General features: G+C 33.6%; 2 protein-coding genes and 1 pseudogene across 4 annotated transcripts; 2 read left to right on the top strand and 1 right to left on the bottom strand.

The window, feature by feature from the left end:
- Positions 3,019-4,856, top strand: LOC109327167 (putative nuclease HARBI1). 2 transcript variants are annotated; one of them, XM_019560234.1, is made up of 2 exons: positions 3,019-3,272; positions 3,312-4,856. In XM_019560234.1, the coding sequence occupies exons 1-2, from the start codon at positions 3,112-3,114 to the stop codon at positions 4,564-4,566; spliced, it is 1,416 nt and encodes a 471-aa protein (XP_019415779.1). In that variant the 5' UTR covers positions 3,019-3,111; the 3' UTR covers positions 4,567-4,856. The 2 variants fall into 2 exon arrangements, with proteins under 2 accessions (XP_019415779.1, XP_019415778.1); XM_019560233.1 differs by having other exon boundaries at positions 3,019-4,856.
- Positions 6,337-8,632, bottom strand: LOC109326289 (annotated as a pseudogene).
- Positions 11,239-19,426, top strand: LOC109326928 (serine/threonine-protein kinase tricorner). 2 transcript variants are annotated; one of them, XM_019559848.1, is made up of 12 exons: positions 11,240-11,431; positions 13,264-13,438; positions 13,600-13,683; positions 13,912-14,153; positions 14,279-14,525; positions 15,293-15,372; positions 15,860-15,944; positions 16,631-16,762; positions 16,842-16,955; positions 17,625-17,672; positions 18,863-18,947; positions 19,316-19,426. In XM_019559848.1, the coding sequence occupies exons 1-12, from the start codon at positions 11,286-11,288 to the stop codon at positions 19,405-19,407; spliced, it is 1,530 nt and encodes a 509-aa protein (XP_019415393.1). In that variant the 5' UTR covers positions 11,240-11,285; the 3' UTR covers positions 19,408-19,426. The 2 variants fall into 2 exon arrangements, with proteins under 2 accessions (XP_019415394.1, XP_019415393.1); XM_019559849.1 differs by lacking the exons at positions 17,625-17,672; positions 18,863-18,947; positions 19,316-19,426 and adding an exon at positions 17,428-17,584 and having other exon boundaries at positions 11,239-11,431.

Genomic DNA, 21,003 nt, shown 5'->3' with positions numbered 1-21,003 from the left:
ACAAACTAATTCATTTGTAAGTTCTTCTGAACGTTTGACCTGCAACATCAATACATGTTTTGTTTAGCTTTTAAAAACACACTTAGTTGCTATGTTTTAATATTATGGCCGGTGATTTATTCTTATAAGTGTTTGACTTGCAACATAACATCAGCATAATCCACCAATAACATTGTGACAACTAAATTAAATAAACATACATCACATATTTTATGAAGATTATTTGTCCCATTTTTTTATGTTTAAATATTTAAGAAAAATATGAAAACAGAAAATATTTTTTTACATTATTTAGTGGAATGTCATTTATTTTAGATATGAAAACATGAATTTTTTAGGACATATAATTTTTTTTTGTTGATATTTCAATTTTCAAGGATAAGTTTCCTACTCCCACATTGTTTTTCCATAAGGTCTGACTTCTCTTTCTCCACTCACTCCTAAACTTATTAATTCTTTACCATAATATAAATGGATAATCCAACGGATACTCTTTGATTACAACAAAAAGAATAAATGACAACTAATTTCTTGGCACCCATCTTCTTCAATTAATTTTTTATTTATATGTTGTTTTAAGAATTGATTAAAGATGATAAATTAATAATTTCTTGGTACTTATATTTAAGAATCAATGATAATTAAAAATGAATAATATATAATATATTGAGAGTGTAAAAATTCTTAATTTATCAATGAATATATTTTTTCTCAAAAATTAATAAATAGTAGTAAATCATGGAGCAACTGAACTAGAGTGGTGCGAAAAATATCCCTCCCGAGATTATAATTGAATTTTATTATTTATACTTATATCCTTATTTTCATTTATTTTTATCTTCATTGTATATGCATAATTATTAATTACCAGTTCAAAATATATGAGTTCTAAAAATAATTTAAGAAAGTCAAAAGTACATCAAATACTATCATGTGTTTAGAGCAATTATTGAAGAGTTGGTCCACATTTATTAGATATTTCAAGTTTGAGTCTATGTAAATGAAAATGCATCAAATATTCGACAGTTTATATTTGAACTAAAATATGATAGCTTCAAATCCTAACTTGATGTAAAGGTAGGATTGAAAACTAGTATTTCCGGTTTTAAATTTAAATCTAAATACATGTTTGATTTTCCTTAAGCAATATCTCATATTCGAGTCTTGTGGATGAAATATCCATTAGGAGAGTTAACCTCACATATTTGTAGATATTTCCAGCTCAGACATAATTGACTCTAACATGAAAATATATTTAGGAAATAAAAAAAATCCCCAGAATGCTCAACAAGAAGAGTTTTATTCAGCTCAAATATGCTTATTACATCTCTTCAAGACACAAGTGTTAAAAAAGTACATCAAATGTTATAATGCAAACACAATGGTTTATAGTCTCATTGATTCTATAAATAAAAACTAAAATCAAACCCTTAATATGTCCTCTTTTATTATAAGATTGAAATTTGTGGACAAAGTGAACAATTTTCTAGTTTCCTTTAATGTGAATGACATTGCTTGATTTAGTAGAACTATGTTACGTAATTAAGTAGCATAAATAACTGACGTCATACTTTAGTATTTTGGTTCCATTGTATTTATGTGCTTAAACCCTTACATAACCTTTTCATATGAATACGTTGACAAATTTATCTAATGCATTACATGAGATATTTCCCTTCCTTTCTAACTTTATGTTTTTTTATTTTTTAAAAACCTTTGGCCATCCATTATTTGTAGCACATTCAGTTCCAAATACCAAAATAATGTTAGTACAGTATGAACAAAAAGTTAATGATTCAATTTCCGATAACGATACTTATTAGGAAAGACAAACACACACCCCGAAAGAGATTAGTTTCTTACCAAATGATGAAAAAAATATTTGGTAGTACAAAAAACATTTGGTTGCAAATTGTCAAAAGTTGTGTATAATGTTGAATATAAGATATAAAGGTAGGACCCATTTGAGCATGCATCCTAAAGTCCAAGTCTCTAATGCCATGCTGTAATGGAAAAGAAGGTTGAAGAAGCAACATGTATATGGGAATTTATGTACACATGTAATTTTACTTGGTTACATGAAAAGGATATGCATATTTACCTAACAATATATTATGACATGAGCTAAAAAATAATTTTTTCCCAATTAAAAATTCAAAAGAGGAATTTTGGGAAAATAATTGTCTGCAAAGTTATTTTTTAAATTTTAAGATCGTATTATTTTAATGGTTTCTCCTTATATTTCTCTTTATTATTTGAGAGGAGTTTTGCTCTATTTCACCTAACACAGCCAAAGGCAAATGCCACTCCCCTCATAAAATGTTCCCATTCTAAATCGGGTTCACACTTGATCCTCGCCTATCACTATCAATGACAATTATTCACCATTTTTTTCTTCAACATGGACCTGTTCCATCATATATCTTAATACTTTCTTAAAACCTCAAACGTTGTTCACAACTTCCTTTTTTCTTTAGATGATACCCACCATTCCGAATCAATTCATCTTCACATAGATTCTCAACAACTAGCTGCTCTACTTCATTTATTGTTGCTTTCATTTTTATATTTACATTCTTGAAATACAAACAAAAAGTATTAAAAACAGGTGCAATATGAAATAAATATATATATATATATATATATATATATATATATTCAATGTGTATAAATAAATAATAGACTTTAACATATACTCTTGAACAAATCATCTAATCATTCCTTATTCATGTTTTAATCATAAAATTATTAATACATGATGAACTAAACATTTAAATCTTATAATTTCATTACATAAATACTAAAATATTAAATTTGAATTAGGATAATAAACTAAATTCACAAAATATTAAGAAGAAGAGCAATGAAATCTCAAAGAAGTAGTTTATGTTGATCGATGGAAGCAACAAAATTAGAATAATAAGTTAAATGGGTTTGGGAAACGTTGAATCACACACTTCTCATCCCGTTCACACGACACGACGAGTTTGACACACACATATAATAATAAAGCACGACACAAACATCATATGAACGAAACAAGAGAAAGAAAGAAAGATTGAAGACAAGGTTTTTTCAGTTTTGAGTTTCATCATTTCAATTCTCATCTTTATGAAAATCCCAACTTTCTCTGACCCACAATCTCTCTCTCACCTCTTCACCTTACTCACTTCCTCCTTCGATCAAATGAACGATAATAACGCCACCGTCCGAAAACGCCGCCGTATTAACTCCGATGCCGATGATGGGTCAACTCAGAAGAAGAAGAAGAATGAAGATGAAGAAGTGAATGATACCCTCACTTCATTCTTAGATAAAGAAGACCAACCAGAATTTGAGAGAAAAAACGCGATGCTCGATTACTATTCCAATAACCATGATTACTGCAGTGATGTTGAAGAATCAGAACAGATAAAGAGGAAGAGATCACGTGCAACCGCTACTGAAGACGGTGCTGATTCCAAAGATGCTAAATCTAACGGCGGCGGCGGTGGTGGTGGTGTTCAACGGCGGCTTTGGGTTAAGGACCGATCAGGAGCGTGGTGGGACGAATGCAACAAACCTCAATTCCCAGAACAAGAGTTCAAAAAAGCTTTCAGAATGGGAAAAGCAACATTTGAAGCAATTTGTGAAGAATTGAATTCAGTGATTGTAAAAGAGGACACAACTTTGAGAAATGCAATTCCAGTGAAGCAGAGAGTAGCGGTTTGCATTTGGAGATTAGCCACTGGTGACCCATTAAGGCTTGTCTCGAAAAGATTCGGACTTGGGATTTCAACTTGTCATAAACTTGTTCTTGAGGTTTGCACTGCAATTAAGAATGTGCTTATGCCTAAGTACTTGAATTGGCCTGATGAAGTTTCATTGAGGAAGATTAAGAATGAGTTTGAGTCGATTTCGAGTATTCCTAATGTTGTTGGATCTATATATACCTCACATGTGCCTATTATAGCTCCTAAGATTAGTCTTGCTGCTTATTTTAATAAGAGGCATACTGAGAGGAATCAGAAGACTTCGTATTCGATTACGGTTCAGGGAGTTGTTGATCCGAGAGGGGTGTTCACTGATGTTTGTATTGGTTGGCCAGGGTCCATGAATGATGATCAAGTGTTGGAAAAATCCGCCCTTTTCAATAGGGCTAATGGAGGGCTTATGAAGGGTGTGTGGATTGTTGGGGGTTCCGGGTACCCTTTGATGGATTGGGTTTTGGTTCCGTATACTCAGCAGAATCTTACTTGGACGCAGCATGCTTTCAATGAGAAGACCGGTGAGGTTCAGAAGGTTGCTAAGGACGCGTTTGCGAGGTTGAAAGGGAGGTGGAGTTGCTTGCAGAAGAGGACTGAGGTGAAGCTGCAAGATTTGCCTATTGTCCTTGGCGCTTGCTGTGTGTTGCATAATATATGCGAGTCGAGGAACGAAGAAATTGATCCTGAGTTGATGTTTGATATTGTTGACGATGATATGGTACCAGAGGTTGCATTGAGATCGGTTAACTCCATGAAGGCAAGGGATGCTATTGCTCATGATCTTTTACACCATGGACTTGCAGGAACTAAATTTCTTTAGTTGAAGTTGGAAGGTTTTTCTTTCTTTCAGATATTGTAATTCATTTTCTTGTTTTCATACATTATATCAAAGTCTTCTTCATTGTTTATAGGAGGGGTCGCTATAAAAGGTGTATTCACCCCCTCCAACAATATATGATGAATTTATACTAGTATTATATAGTCTTCATAGGGATAAGGGTTTTATTTATGTATAAGGTTCAGGGACTTGTAAGTTGTAAATCAGATTCTTACTTTAATTGTCAAACAAGAGATTAGTTGATAAAATGAGAATTATATTTTGTTGTAGCACTCCTCTCGAATGAAGGCACTTACACTGATTTCAGACAAGCATGTTTTATTTGTTAGCTTGATTCTCTGTGCTATGCAGGATCTTAACATTTAAGGGTAAGAAAAGACATGGTATAGTAACCATTTTTGCTTCTACCAAGTGATGTTAATTCTTGGACACTCCACTTCTTTATGTACAGTTGTTAGCATCTTAATTCATAAATGATCAAAGTGCTTGATGAGAAATTAGTTCTCTCATCATAAACTGCAATATATTGCTGCAATGAATCATGATTGGTTGCAGGGACCAAAATGATAAATCAGTTTTCTCTCTGCAGTTACTTAATTTCTTCCCTACAAACCACTTTACACTGAAATTAGGAGCAGCTTATGTTTCATACTCCAATGTTTACTGCTTAATAAAGGTGTTCACAATCACAGGCAGATGTTGGGTTATATGTTATTTCTCACCACTACTCTTATGAAATAAATTTTCTTTGTATTCGACCCTTTTAAGTTTTCAGTTAAAACTTAAATGTATGTCAGCACATTGAAAATGAAACATGCACATCTCAATAGAAGCCGTGGGAAGTGAGACACAAGAACTTGTGACATTTGTGGACAAAACAAGCATACGCGTTTCCTTTGCATATTTTATTCAAAGTTGAAACTAAATCTTAGTTTTCTTTTCTTTGTTTACCAATAAGAACTTGAGGAGTGCGAGTCTCACCACAGTAAGTTTGTTTACCTTGTAACTTCTTGTGACCTGGAAGTCACAAGTTCAAACCCTGGAAATAACATCATCCCCTAACAGATAAAATTGTGTATATTTATTATTCTCAAACTTTCCTAGATGTGAGCCTTGCGCATTGGATTGCCACTAATCAATCAGAAATTGACTCCAGTCTTTGGGCGAGTGACAGTGGTAGTGGCCAATTGTAGGAATGAAAATTCTACTCATCCCCATTAACATTGTCCCAGTGTGGGGAAAGAAAAGAAAATAGAAGAAAAAGGAATGGCCAGGTTTGATTGGACCAGATCCTTTTACAGTCCAAGAAGAAAGAAACCTTTTCACAATGCACACCTACCATTATTGTTTATGCAGAAATGAGAGTCACTTTCACACCCCACATTGGTTTTGGATTAGATGCTATGTTAACTTCACCAGCAAGTTGAAAGATCTTGCTGCAGCTATTGTTGCTACAGTTCCCACCCAACTACTATCGGGAGAAAATAACAAAACTGGATTCTGAAAAGACACGTTACAGGCATGGTAACTTGGAGACTAAGGAATTTCCAACTAGGGACCAATTAGGCAAAATCATTTATTAATTATAATTATAATGATAGACTAAATAATCGTTCAGAGGGTGGTAATATCGTCTTTAGGTTATTGCTTAATTTTTGTGTGTTCAGATCTGACAATCCATGTCCCACTAAGTAGGAGCCTCATATATTGGGTCACCATTTTTTTATACAAAAAAATCCTACATATATGTAACTAATCATACGTATATATCCCCGTCGATCTGTCCCTGATCACAGTAGTAAATGAGCTAGGATGTTGACATATATAGTATAGGTGTTAATGCACTGTATTTTGATTCACATGTATCATATAATCTGATTTCATTTTTCAGAGGACTTCTCTAGTATCAACACAAAGTAGTTTAAGAGCGTATGGAGGGACATAAAGCTCAATTAAATGCAAACTGAAAAAATAAAAACATTTTACCTTGCAGGGCTTCCATGCCAGTGAGAGCACATTTAGCGTCAACAAACTCCACAAAACACAGAAACACGGCCTTGTCTCCACTCTGCAGTACTCTTGGTCATTTAACAACTACTAGACATTCATAATAAATAACAACAAAATAATGAACACAGATTGACATTCTATGATAAATATAGTTTAGCAACTGTTACCATACTAGGTAGGACCTCGTGCATTGGGTCCCCCTTTTTTAACTGTTCCGGTAATTGGAACCAAGGCAGCCCAACAAAAATGTGACCCAACCTGACGAAACCTTCGCAAAATATTTATGTTTCGGCGCCAACTCTAAAAGCCTGGAGTTAGACAGAGTAAAAACAGGGCACCGCAAGGATCATGTACACAGACCGGAATCCCACTAACAGCAGGATATTCTGAGGGGCCACAGAAAGAACCAACTCATTCCACAGGTTTGTGAGGTCAAGCGTTCTGCACCCGGTTAAGCCTATAAAAAGGCCATGCCATCACAAGATGGAGACAGGTTCTATTCCCTCACTCTACACCCCCAGTCTCTCTTAAACACACACACACACACCATAGAAGCAATAAATGCTAAGAGACAGATAATAATCACAACCTCAGAAGTATTCTTTCTTGTACTTTTCTTTTGTCAAAAGATGTAGGTTGCACTACAAGATGTAATATTTTTTATGCTCTAACGGTTGCCTGCTAAGGACTTTGTGAATTTACCCAACACCTGTGATGTTGGCTCCATCTAAAATATAAAAAAAATCGTAATTAACACACTTACAGGCTCCTTGTGGACAACTTTGACATCTTTGTAGCCAATAAATGGACGGAAAAGATCTTCAGGAATAGGTCAAGGCTTTCATATAAACAGAATAATGAAATCTGATCGATGTTATTTCGGGCATGCATCAATTTCATTCCTATAACTGTTAGTAGGCAAATTATATTGTCCACGCAAAGTTTTGGCTGACCCTTACAAATTCCAAAAGTATAGGTAAAAAGGATCTTATATAATACATCTAATAAGAATTTAATAAGGGCCTTATATAATACACCTAATAAGGATCTTATATTCACATGAACAAAACCAGACATGTATGCAGTGAAGGATACGTCCAACTTCCCTCCTAGTGCAGTCCTTTGGAAGTCCGCCCACAAACAGAATGTTTGAATCCGTCATTCCGATGGTGAAATCAAGACAGCGTCATAATTGCTTCTCATGATCGGTCTTTCACTATGAATATCAGGAACACCTGGACTAACTCCTAACAGAGTATCTCGCTTTTTACTTAGATCATGATCATCAATAGATGGATATCGCTTGATGTCATGCCCTGTTGTACCAATAACAGGTTCAGCATGAACTCCACAGCCGATAGTATCATCAACACGATACGCACCCACACACAAGGCGTGCATTGCATAATAATAATCCAATGATCATTGTTTTTTTTACATCTTTCTTCAGGTAATCTGGTCCGGCACCGCACAATTCAGTCGCAATTGATACACGAGGAGAGGTCAACAATGACTGTACGGTCAATGGAATATAACCAGCAAAGCTAGTTCTGGCAATACATGCTGACACAATCAAAACATGAGTTTTATGGTATTATATGTAAAAAGAAGAAACAGAATAACAATGTTGCTAGTGCTAGTGTTCTCTAGGTTTTAGTACACTTCTTCTCCTCCAATGAGAGTAATTAAGAACATGTAACATTTATTATTTACTATTTATTATTTTATTCTGAATCAATGCCTACAAATTAAAAAAACATGATGGAAGAAATTAATATTAGCGTTTAGTGAAAGAAGAATGAGAAGAGGGAGTACCTAGGTCAGTGTCAGAGAGTGGTGGAGTAGCGTAAGGGTAATAGGGATTCGCCATTAAAGCACAACCTTCGCCTGTGATACAAAGGAAAATACACGTACCCGATTTGTTCTTCGTGACCGGGTTGACCCGTATGGTTTCGGATCGGACTCCTGTTTTACAAGTAAATCGGGTCGAGTGCACCAACTTTGGGTTGTTCCCGAACTTTAAATCAATTTTATTTTATGTAGAATAGCATTTGAGAGTCACTACCGTGTCTGCCAACATGTTTTATTATCATTTATAATGTATAGTTTGTATATTATAAATATAATATTTTATATTAAATATTTGTAATTTGTAATTAAATTTACTCGATTGGTATAATATTTAACTTTTTTAAATACGCTTTCAAAATAAGAATATAATGCTAATAAAATAAGAACATAATATTATATGATTTTTTTGTATAAACAAGAAAATAATTAGAGCAAAATAGAAAATCATAAATTATACACAATAGTAAAATGATTATTTTGTGTTTTCCTTTTGTTAAAGTTATATAGATAAAGTGATGAACCATAAATTAATTCTTCGAAAATACTACTTGAGCTATAATGAACAGAATAATAAATATGGTGTGAGATTAATGCAAAAAGGTTTAATGCACTTTCAAATCTCAATTACCTATTAATAATTTTATTACTTAAATTTATTTTTAATTATTTAAGATTAAAATATAAATACATAAAACCATGTATACCATGGTTAAATCAGTATATCTCTCTGTATAGGGCGACATTCACATTTTTTAAAATGACAGTTAAATATTCAAAAATTGGATACTATAGTTATTTGTGACATAATTGACCATTAAATCATTTTAATAATTGTACACTATGTTGAAAATACTATTATTTATAACTTTATCATTGTTGGAAAGGACTACAATTAGGGAGCCTTTAACCACCAGCAAGTTTTATTGTTACTATGATATAAAAAAAGTTGAGAGTCACAAGTAAGACTATACATCTTGAACCAAAACATACGAGGTTCTTTGTTTTAAATATTATGAGTCTCCTCCATTTTTTATTACATAATAAGATTGTATACACCTATCCTCATCAAACCCCATTTTATATGAGTCTCCTGCATTTATTGCCGTTTTTTTAAATATTTTACAAGACTGAAGTTGTAAGAAAAATTAATACCCTAATATTTTTTAGGGTGTCATGTATGAGCAGGGAACTTGGGTTTACCTTAATGAGCAAGAAGTATGATAACAAAAATATATGATATATGTCTACTTGCAAAAATATCTACAATCATTATCTGATATTATGGTTACCCGCTTAATTATAACTGTGTACATATATATCATGATATTATTTTTACTACTTTAAAATTATATATTATCTATTTTATTATTATTCAACCATTAATTTTACTAATTAAAATATAATGATAAATTCACTATATATACATGTTATTATTGATGTAATGTTTATTTATATGTATTGATTACTACAAATTATAAATATATAATTAAACTTGAAAATTCACTATCTAATGTGAATAACAGTTAATTGTAGAGTACCCACAATAAGTGTAAATAAGGAGCACATCTTATATTTTACATTACATCTCATTTTATATATTATGAGTTGTGATTAATTAAAAAAAATATTTAAATTAAAAACATAATTATAAAATATTATTATAACTAATCAAAACTAATAACATAGAGTAAGCCAGTAATACATAATGTGGATATAAAATATGCTTCTTTATGGGTAATGGCAGAGCCACTTGTTGTTCAGAGTTTGCACATGGAATAAATATTTGCATACCTTACCTCAGTATTTTTGTACCCTAAAACACTTAATTAATATACATTTTAACTCCTCATACCAACGAGGAAATATTATATGGGACGTCATATTTAGAGAAAAATATATTTTATGATTATTTATGCTATTATAATTAGAATTAAAATATTAATATATTGTTAAGATCTTATTGGTTACCTCTATTAGTTTCATCTTCATACAAATCTTTCTCCATAATAACATCTATCACTGCCATCGGATCTTGGATCGATCCAAATATCCGGGATGAGCACTACCCACACTCGTTCCACCCCGCCTCGCTGGCATTCCCAAGTAGGAGATAGAATAGGAGCCGTACAACTCAGATACAGCATAAAAATACATGAATACAGCGAGAGCCTAGTAAACACAACCACGACGAACCGCACACTAGAGCATAACCCATAACGGCCACACCACGACATAATGTTTATGCTGAGTCGGATACAGCCAATCAGAGCTCACAGAATTTAATTTAATAAAAACCAAAACACCCCATCCATGGAGAGTGGGTGACACGCCCCAATCAAATCCCATAAAATGTGGGCCCTCATCTCGTTGTTTTCATGTACTTCAAAAATCGCGTTTAATTTCATTTATGATGTGATAGCGACACTTTCTCCTACCACAGCGAAATGTGTTCCTCACTCTCTCCCTTAAGCGCGTCATCACCTTCGCCCTCAACAACGCACTTTTTTCCCTACTCAACACCCCCACCAACTCTCTCACCATCCCTCGCACCAGATCTCGCCACGTAAGCACCCCGGTTACGTGGCACCCAAGGAATTGCGCTGCAGTTAAAAACTTAAAATCCATGCCTGTTCCAGACACAGAGTAGCTTTTCTTAGAGAGAGAAGTATGTACTGTGTCTGAGTTGGAGTGTAGAGAGAGAAAGTAGCAAAAAAAGAAAAGGTTCAGCATTTCCAGATAGATTAGATATTAATAATTAATAAATAATTAAGAATAAAAATAGATACAGTTACAGAGAGAGAGAGAGAGTGGGAGAGAGAGTGTGGGAGAGAGAGAGAGAGATGGAGGATCTGAAAGAGGAAGAAGAGAAGAGAGGGGAAGAAGAATTAGGTTCAAGCTTGACGATGGAGAAAGTAGCGGCTGCTAAGAAATTCATAGAGAATCATTATAGGGCACAGATGAAGAACATACAAGACCGCAAGGAAAGGTAAATCAAACTCTTTATATATATATAGTAATAATCAATTTTCATGTGATTCGTTAACTTACGAAATTTTGAACCCTACTATGTAGAAAAAGTTATTGCATATGTTTTAAGTGTAGATCTTATCATTTAATTGCATTTTCAGCTTGCCTTGAGCGTAATCTAGCCGTAAATTAATGTATATCGGGTTTCATAGCTCAATAACTGACACTTAATTTCTCACTTTAACTGATCTTACTATGTATTCAGGTTTAATTAATGATTTATATAGTAATAGAGCTATTATATACTCCTACCTAGTTAGAAAAGTAGAAAATTGTTATAAAAAGACAATATTAATGAATGCTTTATGTTTTTGCTGATTATAGCATGTGACATTGTTTAACTTTAGGTGAATATAGGAGGATTTGTTAGACGATATAACATTTTCGTGTATAACTAATTGGTCTATTTGGAGCCTCTGATTTTTTGTTGAAGTATATTTATTAGATTTGAGATATGGTAATCAATCCCTCATCTCCATAAGCCATGAGACTCAATGGAATGGATGAACTTAATGACAACCCAGACTTTAACTACCTGATTATTGTCTTCATAAGTTGCAGAAGGTACATCTGTTTTATATATAATATGTTAAATTTGTAAACTTGATTACCGAGGAGTAGTTCAAGTGCTTCTTCTAGTATCACAACTTACAATTGGTTGAATTATCTTTATCAAGGCATAAAATCTGTAAATAAATGACTGCCTCCTCTTTTTTGTCGTTATACGTACTAAACCATGCATTTTCCCTTTTCCCTCCCGTTCTTTTTAGATTTTACCATCTCGTGGTCACAACTTGCTGTATTTGTTGTTGATATTAGGCAAGTAAAGATTCATTAGATGAATTCCAAAGTGTAACGGTTCGAGGCTTAAAAAGATCAAGCTTAATTAATCCCTATGATTTGACAAACTTTTCATTCTAGTTCCTGTATTATTAATTGTGCTGATGCCATATAAGGGCGCTCCATTTTTATGCCATTTGGTAAGCAAAGCAAACAGCTAGACAAGAACTTGATGGCAATAACCAGTTTGAGTGGGAACTCAAATTAATGAACAAATTGATGCAATAAAAAAACATGGCTACTAAATTGAGACAAACATATGCCTACGCTTAGAATCCTAAACCGTGACAATGATGTGTTTTTCTGTATAGATTCAATTGGATTGAGCATTCTGGTCTCTGTTAGTAATTCTAGTTATTGCTTTGGAATTATCTATCCATGCATTGTTGTAAAAACCACTCTTTTCGTCCAGTCTCTTGTATTGGGTGGTGTCCCAGCATAGAGGACCATATTTAGTACAAAAGTAAAAGTAAGAATCTTCTAATGAAATCATGTGGCTCACACCCACATAGCCATTTCACATTTTTCAGCAAATTTGAAAAAAGAAAACGAGAAGGCCATGATCAACCAGTGATAAAGAACTTGTGACAAATTCGTCCAGTAAAATTTGTACTATTCATCATTTCTCCTCTTTATAACATGGTGCTTTTGTACCCGTTTTTGAATGAGATCATAATAATTATTGGTTTGATCTCAAGAGGTATTCCTTAGCTTGTTTTTTAGACATTATGTTTCGGTCTAATTTGATTATGCTGAAACAACCTAATGCAAGTACTTCCTCTTGTTAGTTTCATCTGAAATGGAAATAGTTAAAGATCTGAAGGTTTACATTGGCCCCTCTTCTAGTAGCGTGCTTATTTGTTTTCCTAAAACACTGTCTAGTCTGATTCATATCATCTGATCTCCTTGTGTTTTGGAGTTTTCGATCCTGACACATTCTTTTTATTCTAGGCGTTGGGTTTTAGAACGAAAATTAGCTTCTTCAGATGTGCCAAACGAAGAACGGATCAACCTCATCAAAGATTTAGAAAGGAAGGAGACTGAATATATGCGACTAAAAAGGCACAAGATTTGTGTAGATGATTTTGAGCTTTTGACCATCATTGGAAGGGGGGCCTTTGGAGAGGTCAGAACTGTCCTTGGAATACTTATTAATTCATTAAAGAGTACTTTTTGGATATTCAATACATCATTATTTGGTGTTGATTAGAAATGGAAAATCTTCTGCGGGCTTACTATGTAAGGGTTGTTTCTGGTATTACTTGTTTGCTAACTGGTTCAATACAGGTTAGACTGTGTCGAGAGAAGAAATCTGGGAATATTTATGCCATGAAAAAGCTGAAGAAATCTGAAATGCTCAAGAGAGGCCAGGTATCACGAATGGATGCATAAACTGGATTCAAATAATATACCTGACATATTACGTACCACTCTATATAATATTTTCAAGTTTCAATGTTATGGCAGAAATGTATTAATCTAAACCCAGTAGTAGGCCATACTCTTTCCATTTGAGATGGATCACCAAGCTAAGCTATTCAGTCATTCTTTAAGAATGGTGAGTTGCTATGTTAGTTACCAGACCACTTTTTCTTACAGGTGGAACATGTTAGAGCTGAGAGGAATTTGCTGGCTGAAGTTGCCAGCCATTGCATTGTGAAACTATACTACTCATTTCAGGATGCTGACTACTTGTATCTGATTATGGAGTATCTGCCTGGAGGTGATGTCATGACTCTACTGATGAGGGAAGACACCTTGAATGAAGATGTTGCTAGGTTTTACATTGCACAGAGTGTTCTGGCCATAGAGTCTATTCACAGGCACAATTACATTCACAGGTTTAGTTTGGCTGCACATTTAAAGTTCTTGGCTTAATTTGTTTAATCAGTGATGATGGTTTATTAGGCGGTGAAATGGGACATTTTTACATGCTTAACAGTCATATTAATTATCACCATTTCAGAGATATTAAACCAGATAATCTGCTTCTGGATAAAAATGGTCACATGAAGCTCTCAGATTTTGGCCTCTGTAAGCCTCTCGATTGTACAACCCTGTCTACACTGCATGAACATCATCAGACCATGGATGATGAAAAATCAGTAGAGCCAATGGATATTGATGGATGTTTTCCTGACACGGACAATCGTAGCAGCTGGAGAAGTCCACGTGAACAGCTTCAGCATTGGCAGATGAACAGAAGGAAGTTGGTATGCTCGCAAATTACTGATACTTTATCACTGAGATGTGGAAGAAGAATGTTGTCAATCATGTTTCTATGCCGAATTGCGCTTATAGTTGAAAGATTTGTTTTACCAAGAAAATCTATATTTGCATTCATGATAATACTCAAGCCAATTTCTTCAAGCACAACTTTCTGTTTTCTATTGCTTATCAGATGTGAGCCAATTTTATTCACAAGAATGGTCCATGCTTTTCTCAACATGTCACTGTCATTGGTTTCACAATCTGACTTCGCGTGCCACAGTAAATGTCACATACATGCATTTAGAATGTTATAAGATTCCATTTCTTCTATCTGAATGAAACTATGGTACATGGAGCAAGTACATCTTTTTTGGGGGTGGGGAGAGTTGCAATAGATCGATGGTACTTTAAGGGGAAGACAAAATTTTTGAAGAGTCCAAACATTTACATTATGAATGTAAAATTCTACAGGGAAATTATTTAAATTTTGGAAACTCTCAGCCTGCTACACTATAGTGTAATCCTGCCTCCATGTGCAGTTTTACAGGATGTCCTACCATAGTGCAGGACAGTATAACTTGGGCTAAAGTACTGTAAATCTACTTTGTGTAATACATCACATGATCATTGGTGTTTGTGTCTATTGCACATATATTATGCTTCTCAATTGCATGGTCATAAATTACTACTGCACCTATTTCTTTGCTGATATTGTTGTTAAATAATAAGCCTTTTCTGTTCTCACGTTTCCCCTGATTCTCATTGCAAGGCATTTTCAACAGTGGGGACACCAGACTACATTGCACCTGAAGTACTTTTGAAAAAAGGATATGGGATGGAATGTGATTGGTTAGTTCTTACCTTATGTTTTTGGCCTCGTGATCTATCAGTCTTAAATTCGTGAAGTTTTTATTTTAATTTGTGAGCTGCAGTTCTGCTTAGTCTGTACTCTATAGTAGTGTTTTTGGCTGATAATTTGAAATGTGTAGTAATCAGCTTAATAAGTTCTACAATAAATCTACGGTCTTCTATCTTTTTGTGATAGGATAAACTCATAAAAGTATAATTAGAGGGGATTAGTCTGTTAGTGATATGGTATATAAATAGGGTAGTGGGGGTGCAGAGAATTATAATATTTCGAGAACAAAGCTATTACTCAACTGTAAAAGGGGAAATCCTTTGTGAAGGGGAAACCCTTGAAGGAGATTCCTATCTCCTATTCTCAGTGTTCCCATAAAATTGTTCGATTTCAAGATTTGATTCTAGCAATTTGTCATTTCTGTTTCTTGAGTTCCTAACAATGTTACTTTTCATGTGTAATTATTTCATATGGCAGGTGGTCACTGGGAGCAATACTGTACGAAATGCTGGTTGGTTACCCTCCATTTTACTCCGATGACCCAATAACCACATGCAGAAAGGTAACATCCTGAACTGTTCTTGTTGAGATTATTGAATGAGATATTAGAAGATTATATTTTATTATAGGATATTTATTTTTCTGATTTTATTTTTATTTCCTTAAAATGAAGAAATTCATATATGAACTCTTCTACTGTAAGTAGAAAAGGTTGACTGCATATAATCACTCAAGCAAATTTGTCTCATTCAAGTTGATATCAAAGCTACAACCTGACTCCTCTCCAGTTGTCATGGACCAAAAGCTATCCTTTAATCATGGATCAAAATAGCCATTCGCCTGATCCGACAGGCTTTTATGGAGGGGGTATGTTGGGAAGCCACATCGTCTTCCTCATTCTCTAAGGAGGCATAGTTTATATTTGTTGGACCTCTCATTATCAATTGGTTTTGAGATGGAACCTTAATAGTTCATTAAAATAAATTGATTCATGAAGTATTTAAGCTAGTGTGTGACTTGGCATCATTTCCTATTGTTATTACATGTATACCCGATATTCTATTTACCTCGTTGGGCTGAATAACCATGAGTAAGTCATCCCAAGGACTAGGAACTGAGCCAATAATGATATATTTTTTGTATTGTGTGACTGCGCTAGTTGAGCCAACCCTCATTTTCAACCCCGAGTCAGTGTTAAACTGTTAATACATTCTTTTTTTGTTGACACCATTAATCAATTGCTGTCAGATTGTTCATTGGAGAAACCATTTAAGGTTTCCAGAAGATGCCCACTTGACACTTGAGGCTAAGGATCTAATATACAGGTTGCTATGTGATGTCGATCATAGGTTAGGTACTCAAGGGGCACGTGAAATCAAGGTAAGGTGTTTATTTTATTAGCATATTGCTGAGTGAACTTTATTTTCTGTCATCTACTTATATGCTCTATATATACCAGGCTCATCCTTGGTTCAGGGGCGTGGAGTGGGAGAAACTGTATGAAATGGAGGCAGCCTTTAAACCACAAGTTAATGACGAGCTGGATACCCAAAACTTCATGAAGTTTGATGAAGTATGATAAGAATCCATCACCTTTTTTATGCTATCCCCATTGTTGCCCCTGTTTATATATATTCTTACTGTCGAACTACAAATATCTCACTTTTGCTTATAAGCATTTGAAAGTATTTGCTTCAATATTTGCATTGCGGTGTATGTTTTGATGAAGTATGATAGGAATCCATCACCTTTTTTATGCTATCCCCATTGTTCCCCCTGTTTATATATGTTCTTACTGTAGAACTACAAATATCTCACTTTTGCTTATAGCATTTGAAAGGAGTTGCTTCATTATTAGCAACATGGTGTATGGTTTTGCTTAAGATCAAATATTTCTATTGTAAATCTAGGCCTCTCTGGGTTGTATATTTTTTAATACTTTTTGTTGTTGCCCTATTGGAAATTTTGATATGCTAAAAGGTGACCTCACCCTTTGTGTTTTGTTCTGGTAATGCTAAAATCTAGGCTTTTGTGATATATGGCAGGTTCTGAGAATCTCTGTTATTAATAGTTTAGGTGTCAGCAATCTTGGTGGAGCTCGGATAATTTTTCTCGTCCTACTTCCTAAATGATAAATACAGATATATTCTTTACTGTGTATGAAGTCCACAATTATGCTGTGAGCTGGGCTGTTGACCCAAGCTTCAAGATTTTCTAATCATGTTCTTTTGTGAATTGTTAGGTAGATCCACCAACAGCAGCAAGAACTGGGTCTGGATCCTCACGAAAGGTGCACTAGCTTTTATTGGGTTGCATGCCATTATCATTTTCTTCATTTAAATCCCAATGTTTTATCTAAAGACATGTGTAAGTGTAATATACATTTGACTTAAATCATATGGGAAACAAAGTAATAGACTGAAAGTTTTTGCCGCTGGCTTCTAAGATGCTTGCTCCTTGATTGCCACAACTTCTTTGATAATCATTGCTATGAGATGAAAGGCGGCATATTTTATTTGTTTATTATTGCTAATTTGTTGTTAACGTTACACTTTTCAGGGCATAGTTTTTTAAGTGATGACAAGTTTTGAAAAATATTTCCTTGCTCTATGTATAAAAAAACTATTATATGGTATGTGCTGTTTTCATAAAGTTGTAAACCAAACAACACTCTGTGCTTGAGATATGTTTACTTTGATTTGTGACTATGTTGGCTAAAAAACTATTTTGTTAATAGCATAGCAAAAGTTCATGGGTTGTTTTCAAAATTCTATTTTTCTTGTATGGTGTCGAAGGTTATATTGAAACAATTTATGTATTTGGGAAAGCAAATTTTGTTGCTTTATTAAAGGCTTCATCTGTGGTAAGCCAGTGTAAGAATTTGTCTATTTTTACTTTCTCAAAAGCTGGCGGAAATAAAGAGGAATATAATTGGATGAGTTAGATCTTTAAAATTCAATGCATGGTGCTTTATCATTCTTGTTAATTTTGTAATATATATGTTTCCTGCTTACTATTGGTCATAGATTTATCATCTGTCTTAATTTCTTGTTGCCTGTTGGTCCATTGATCTGGGATTCAAAGTGAGAGGTAACTCTTCCCTTAAACTGCTTTGCCTACTCCCTTCCCTGGTGGGATTTATTCCCAAGTCCTTGCAGTCACTACTAAAGACTTTACTTGGGGATTCGTCTGACACCTTCTCAATTTGTTTTTCCCCTTGAGCTTTGCCGTTTGAGTTATGGACATAAATATGAAAAGTCAGTAGTCAGTAGTCTTCTTTATTTATTTAACCATTTCCTTATGGAGGTGGGAACATATTTGTCTCTTAATATCATTTTATTTCGAATATCCATTATGTCATTGAATTTATTTGTTCGTTTTTGGTTTGAACGTACCATGCTTCTGATCATACAACTCTTTGTTATGCTTAGCGAAAAGTTGTCATATTTTGATATTCTAACTTCCACCTAATTCCTGCAGATGCTAACTCCCAAAGATCTTAACTTTGTTGGTTACACGTACAAGAACTTCGATGCTGTAAAAGAAGGGCTTCGCCAGTCTCTTGGTATGTAATGAAATAAATTTTTAACTCTTCATTTCATGTGGAAGATTACATAGTTGAGAATTTAGTGGTTATGTCATGTGGTTATATGCTGAATTTACTTTGTTATAAGTCTACATCCTTGTATTCTTTCAATGAAAATATGCATATCAAACTGAGTTTTTGTAATAATTCCAAATCTATCTTGAGAAAAAAGATTGTGAAATTTAATGGGCATGAGCAGCATAAAACCACCACTTTGTGAAATCTAAGTTTAGAAGCACTAAATCACGACGACTGGAATGAAATAAAAATGAGCGAAACTTAGAGAAGAGCTAGACGAACCTAAGAATTGCGGATGTTGAATATACTGATGGTCTAGCAATTTGCAGGTGAATCCATTCAAGAATACGCTTCCAAACGAGCAGCAGAGGAAGCAAGCTTACAAATGCTTGCCTCATCCGGGGATCCCATGTTACCATAAGTTAAACTTATGCAAAATGAAGCCCACCATCTTTGACTTAAAATATTTGGCCAAAAACATATTTTCTTAGTACTTGAATCATGATGCCATTTGCAGGAAGTATGCGTACAGCAAGTAGTAGTTGAACAACAACAATGTCAAAGTTTGTAGGGCAACACTGTGTGAGTGTGTGTATTTATATTTGTATTTGTATCTGTATTTGTATTTGTATTTTCATATTAGGAACTGAGAGTTGTGCAACTGAGTGGTCCTCTGCCCAGGTTGGCTGTGGAAACTTGCCTTCTCTAGTGGCAGTTGCTGGTTAAATGTTAGTTATGGACAAATTTTACTCACAAGAAAAAGCATCCTCATGAAATTATTCAATGTGATGTGATGTGATGTGATGTGATGTGTACATTTATTGGAAGGTAGCTGAAATTTAACTATAAAAAGAACACTATGCTTGGGAATGGATTATCAATGTTGTCTTATCTACTCAGTTGCAACCTATTTTTGTGTGAAAAAATGCTATTTATGATGTTATTAACCTCTGTGTCTAATGCATGATTATATAAATTCAAGCATTTTGTAGCGTAATTTATTCATTGATTTGTTCTACTTTTGTTTAAAAATGAATAAAAAATGTCAAAGGGAATGTATGGTTGACATAAACCAAAGAAAGAAATCAGTCCATCATAAAAAATGTGTATTATATATATCTTATCCAATAACAATGTACTACGTCAATGCTTGACTTGTTGAAGAACATAGACAGGAAAATACTTTTAAGATTTAACTCGTTCTCTATGCATACAAGTGTTCCTCATTTCATGGATGCGAGTGATGTATCATTATCTCCTTATATAGTTGTGGAGATTTCATTGGTGACGAAATATAGTCACCAATTCTAACGTCATGGGTGACGAAATATAGTGTCCTTCATGATACACACTTTCCAATTAAAACATGTTTAAACGATTTATTTATAACTTTTCTGGGAAACTGGGACTGAAAATGTAACTAGTTTTTCTATTCTCATATTGTATAAGAATAAATTACTTACTCATATTATAAGATAATTTATCTCATCAAGTTAGTAAAAGTATGATATGTGTTTTATTTTGTTTAGTTTTAAAAATATTTATATAAAAATGATTAAATAAGACATATGTCATAATTTTAGTGACTGAATGAGATAACATATCTCTTTACATTATGAGATACTTTATTATTATTTTATAATTGCATTTCATGAATATGTAAAATAAAATATATTAATTAGTTTAAGATGAGTTAGGATTTTGATGTCCATTTAATTTCCACATAATCTATTAGACTCTTTTCAGACTATCCATTTGGGGTTAAAAGAATTTTAATCAATTCAAAATTCACCAACTTAAAGGACTTTAATCAAAAAGACGTCCATGAAAACTGATGAAACACTCATGAAAAATTCAACTACTTAACACAAATTTTCAATAAATTTTGAAACATTTAAACTTATTTTAATTTATTTAGACTTTTACTACTTCACTTAACTTATTATATTTCTGCTTGACTAGTTATGTGATTTTTACTTTTATTTTGATGGAACATATGTGATTGTTTAATTTATTT

The sequence above is a fragment of the Lupinus angustifolius genome, chromosome LG14, assembly GCF_001865875.1.
Source record: "Lupinus angustifolius cultivar Tanjil chromosome LG14, LupAngTanjil_v1.0, whole genome shotgun sequence".
NCBI classification, from domain to species: Eukaryota; Viridiplantae; Streptophyta; class Magnoliopsida; order Fabales; family Fabaceae; genus Lupinus; species Lupinus angustifolius.
The sequence above is the reverse complement of the archived record's forward strand: the minus strand, read 5'-3'. Positions and strand labels throughout refer to the sequence as shown.